Source organism: Frankliniella occidentalis, unplaced genomic scaffold (genome assembly GCF_000697945.3).
Source record: "Frankliniella occidentalis isolate FOCC.00 unplaced genomic scaffold, Focc_3.1 Scaffold146, whole genome shotgun sequence".
NCBI lineage: Eukaryota > Metazoa > Arthropoda > Insecta > Thysanoptera > Thripidae > Frankliniella > Frankliniella occidentalis.
Genome location: NW_026267273.1, coordinates 78,938 through 83,918, shown reverse-complemented (window position 1 = coordinate 83,918; position 4,981 = coordinate 78,938). Strand labels below are relative to the sequence as shown.

At 59.3% G+C, this 4,981-nt stretch overlaps 1 protein-coding gene across 1 annotated transcript; it reads right to left on the bottom strand.

Moving 5' to 3' along the window:
* Positions 1-1,534: 1,534 nt before the first annotated feature.
* On the bottom strand, positions 1,535-4,556 carry LOC113206029 (uncharacterized). Its single transcript, XM_052271016.1, has 3 exons — positions 4,206-4,556; positions 2,636-4,087; positions 1,535-2,541 (listed from the first exon to the last, which is right to left on the bottom strand). Exons 2-3 carry the CDS (start codon positions 4,084-4,086, stop codon positions 2,382-2,384), a joined length of 1,611 nt encoding a protein of 536 aa, XP_052126976.1. The 5' UTR covers position 4,087; positions 4,206-4,556; the 3' UTR covers positions 1,535-2,381.
* Between the last annotated feature and the right edge of the window lie 425 nt (positions 4,557-4,981).

Genomic DNA, 4,981 nt, shown 5'->3' with positions numbered 1-4,981 from the left:
CGGGTGGAAAGGGATCGGCTGGTCAATATGGGTGGAGTTGCCACCAAATCCCCGGCGATGCCCGCAGATATGGCCTATGTGGCCTGGCCTGGCCTGGCAGCAGGGAGAGGACTCCTGTCAAAAAGTGATTCCGTTGGCAAAATTCCTCCTACTACCTCCCCTTCTCCTCCCGTCCCTCCATCCCGCTCCCCTCCCGCGCGTTCCCCGGGAGATCGTGACGCCCGGGCCGAGCGGCGGCTCCTGGCGGAGGGGTGGGGCCCGGGGCCCCCGAGCGCCCGGGGATAGGCAACCCGCCCGCAGCCCTGCGCACCGGGTCGGCGTGGCGGGCGCCTGCAGGCGGACGGGCGCGGGCGCGGTGCACTCGGAGGGGACAGAGGTTGGATTAGTTAGTTAAATGTTGGATTTATCGACAGACAGACAGAGAGGGGGGGGGGAGGGCAGTGTAAATTGTTGAGAGACACGGGTGTTATTGGAATCACATTTTCACAACGCAGGAGGCCGCAGGACCGAGCGCTGTATACTTCCGAGGGCTGCCCATGCCCATGGTGAACGTGGGCTTGTGTGGATACACAATACAACATACAATCTTACTGCTCTGTTTTCCTATTTCAGGGTCTGCGTTCGAGCAGTTTTATGATTCGTTTCCACCGGCGGCGCTGAGTGTGTCGGAGCGTGGCCTTGCGCTCACCAACGCTGCCACCAGCTACAGCTTACAATGCTCTGCTCCTTCTTAAATGACTCTCTAAGAGTTATTAAATCAGACAATCATGACAAACGCTGCAACCAGCCCCGTGTGGCACAATACAAATGAAGCCACCAGCTCCGCACGGCAACCCTTTCCTCCTCTCAGCGACCCCTTCCCACCCCATGCTACCCCCTCCCCCCTCCCTCCCCCCTCTTCCCTCCGAGCAACGCTGATTCCTTTCGATCCGTGGCGAGTGATGTTTAAATTAAATGGACTGAGAACGATATGATAAGCTTTGTGTTTGAGTGGGGCCGTGACTTCTCCCCCCCCCCCTCTCTCTCTCCCTCACTCGCCTTCGCTCTCTGTCTCTCCTTTCCTATCTCTCTCTCTCTCTCCCGTTCGTCTCGCAGTCCGTTTGTTCGTTTCACTTCTAGTTTTGCTTTTCGCCGTGCTGTATGCAAGGGGTAGAAAGTTTGTTTCGTGTTGTGGCCATAAATTTACCCCTGCTCCGATTCCAATCTGTGCGGTTTTTGTTCTCCGCCCGCCCCGCCCCAGCTCACTGGGGCTTGCTGTGCTGGCCAGCTCCCTGTCATTGAATATGTTCACCGAGTTTACGACGTTCCGGCCAAGTGCGCTTCGCGTCCAGATCGTCCGCATCTGCATGAATAGCAGAAAGGATCGCCATTCCTTCGGCGTTCTTTCAGTTTTTGTTTCCAAATAAATTCCCCCGTTCTTTTATATACAAATCGACGACGTGTGTGCGTGTGTTCGGGCGCTGTGGGAAAGTGATGTTCAGAGGGCGGATGTATCTGCAGCTGGTGTGGTCGACGGAAAACAACGAGACAAATGTATACAGACATCACATCGCTTTATTTCAGTTAATTTCCATTTGGCTTCTATGAATAATTGCGTATTTCCTTCTGATCCGTTTGCTCCTAGTGCTTGAATATATAGTTATTTGTGCGGCAAAGGATACGAGAATAGAGATAGGGGCAACATGGATCGGCCTTATCGCAGTATTCTAAAAGCTGACGTAATATCAGAAGGGAAATTCCTGAATATTTCAGGAACCTCTAGATTTGGTAACTATATTAATTTATCTAGGTAACGTTTACGTATCTGAATGGTGTTCATCCCCATAGACTGCACCAACAAATTTAAATGTAAACTTCGCAAAAAGTTCGAATTAATTGTAATTCCACATACACTCTCAAAATCGACAACAACAAAGAAAAGTGAAAATAAAATAAAACTTAACAAGTAGTAATAATAAATAACATTATGAGCTTGCAATAACTTTCTGTCGACTAGATATATATTTTTATCACAGATTTAAATGACCTAGTTTGGATAACTCTGCACACGTTTTCTCCTGCTCCTCGGCATTTTGCCTCAATTCAAAAGTCCTTTAAAGTCGGAAGCGGGCGCGCACTCCTGGTCACGCTCGTCAGTGAAACTTGTAGTAGTTGTTGATGAGGTAGTAGCCGTGCCTGAGGTCTGCCGGTGAATCCCCTGCAGCGGCCGCCGCAGCTAGGCGGTGGTACATGTGGGCGCTGCCGTCAGCCAGAGCGCGGCGCTGGGCCAGCTGCTGCTGCTGCTGTTGCTGCTGCTGTTGATGTTGCTGCTGCTGTTGTAACTGCAGGTCCTGCTGCTGCTGTTGCTGTTGCTGTTGTTGCCGCTTTGGCGAGGGCCGACGTCACTTGGCCACGCTGCCTGCAAGGATAGAGGTTGTCGCGACGCTCGGCATGCCGGTGCGACGTCGTGAGGCCGGCGACGTCTTTCCGCCGCACAAGTCCAGCTGCGCATCGTGCTCCTCGCCTGCGTCCCCCTCTTTGTCCTGGTGGGCCGTCATGTGCCTGAGGAAAGAAAAGAACAATGAGATTAGGTAAGCTGTCAGCGCAATCGAGGGTCACGCGTAATTTTAGTTCAAGAGTTGTTATCATCGCCTACCTGGTGAGATGGTGCCGCTCCCTGAAGCTCTCCGCGCATACGGGGCACTTTAGCTTGTCCTGCTCTCGACGACGGCGTCCGGGATCGTTGACGGCGTGGTCGCTCTTGTGGTGCGCTCGCATGTGGTACACGAGGTCCGACGTCATCCTGAAGCTCACGTTGCACTTGGCGCACACGTTCTGCGCCGGGAGGGAGAGCGCGGCCAGGGTGGGCGGCATGAGGGATGCGGACACGGCCGCTGCCAGGGCCGACCCCGCGCTGGGGGCGGAGGGGGGAGGAGCCGCCCCGAACGGGTAGGCGGCGGCCGCGGCTGCGGCCAGGTTGGTGTAAGCGGCCAGCGAGTCCGGGTACAGCATGGGGTTGTGGCCCATGCCGTGGCCCGACTGGGACGGCCTCATCTTGTGGAAGCCGGCCATGAGCTCCTGGGGCTTGCCGTACGACGAGAACCCGAAGGAGGCCGCGCCGTTGGCCGAGGGCGGCGAGTAGCGGCGGCCCTTGGCGGCGCCCTGCTTGTCCTGCGGGGAGGGCGAGGACGCCGGGGGCGGGGCGCTGGCGGCCGGCCCCGGGGGCGGGTGGGCCTGAGGCACGTAGAATGGCGGCGCGCCGTACGGCATGCCGGGCCCGGGGGCGGAGGGGGTGGGCCCGGCGGCCGGCGCCGCGTGGTAGGCGTACGGCGGAGAGCCCGCCCCCGGCAGAGTCCCCGGCGCCACCCCCAGTGGGGTAGAGTTGGGTGTGGACGCGGCGGATGACGCCGGCCCGGGCCCCGGGGACGGGCTGAGGCTGTTCTGGTATGCCGGAGACAGGCCGCCCCCCGAGACGGACGACACTGATGACGGCGACGTGGGCAGCGGAGGGTTCTGCATGAGCAACAGCCCGGCGCCGCCCATCGGCCCCGCTAAAGGACCAGACATTGGCCCCGACAGGGAGGACGCCGATGAAGACACCTTGGTGAAGGCCGAGCGCGCCTGATCGTCGTGGAGGCCGTGGCCCATGACCATCAGGCTGGGCGGGTGCTGCTGCAAGATCCGCTGCTGCTGGTGCTCCGGCGGCTGCGGCGGCGTTATGGCGACGTTCAGGGGCGTCATCGCGGACCTCATCATGAGGGAGGCGGTGGTCACGAGCCGCAGCTGCTGCTCCTGCTCCTGGTGCCGCTTCTTGATGGTGCTCAGGTCGTCGGGAGCCATCAGGAACGCCACGTCGAAACTCCTTTTGATGGACATCTTGTTGGTTTGGTGTGGCGGCGGTGACTTGTTGTTGTTATTGTTGTTGTTGTGGATGACGGGCATGGGCAGGGAGGGCGACGCGGCCGGGCTTCCGGCCGGGGACCCCGTCCGCTCGGACATGGGGGACGCCTCCGAGGACGCCGGGGACGCCGTCGAGCCCTTGTTGGACAGCGAGGCCGCCTCCACCCGGAGGCCTCCTCTCTGCTGCAGGTGCATGTCCATGGTCATCCTGCGGACCAACATTTTATTTAACATCTTACAACACTTGCGGGGCGCGCCACCCGGCCGGGGCGGGCGTGCACAGAGTGATCCAATGCAGGTCGCCAGGCACTTGATCAACCACTCACCTCAGTTCTCAGCTGACGGGCCGCTACACGGGGACTCGATAAGTCGAGCTTCACGGACGCGCGAAATCACTCGGTGGCTATCTCATGCTCGCAGTCCCAGCCGAGCAGGTGAGCGCCGGTCCGCACGCAGTCCACAGCATAATAATCCTTTAGTCCACCGGGGTCACACACACTCACTCACTCACAAACACGTCGCACTTCACTTTTACGCGAGCGACTCTCGTCGCGGAGGTCCTGGTGGGGTCGCGCTCGCTCGCACGCGCGCACGTTCTGCCCGGTTCGGCGGCTCGGAGCAGACTGGCGCGGCGCTGGAGCTGCGGTCTGCTTTATCCCCTCTGGTCCCGGCGGCCGTCAGGCAGGACCTGCGCTCCTACTGGCTGCTGCCGTCCCTCCGCCAGCGCGCCAGCTGGACCCGCCCGGACCGCCCCCCACCAGAGGGTGGCGCGGCCGCGCGCGGCCCGGGGGGCCGTCCGCGGAGGAGGTGGATGCTCACACCGCGGAGAAGGGAATCAGCGGAGACGAAAAGAAAAGGAGTTGAAGAACGACACCGACAATTATGCTGGAGGAGACAGTCACGATTTAGAGCCATAAAGGTGAAACCAAAATGGTATATTAGGATTCGTTTCCGAAATCATAACCAGCCTTGCCGAGTACAATAGGGTAAGTACCAGGTGTTTCCTCAAATATACAGGTGCGGGCGGGTTTGCCTACCCACTCTGTCCGTAAGGCTACATAGCCCCTTGGGTAGGCAAGCCCGCCCGCACCTTTGTCTTTTC

Coding starts and splice junctions, on each gene's coding strand:
- LOC113206029 (XM_052271016.1), bottom strand. CDS start 4,086: ATGACCATGGACATGCACCTGCAGCAGAGAGGAGGCCTCCGGGTGGAG. Junction 2,542..2,635: donor GAGCGGCACCATCTCACCAG/GTAGGCGATGAT, acceptor TTCTTTCCTCAG/GCACATGACGGCCCACCAGG.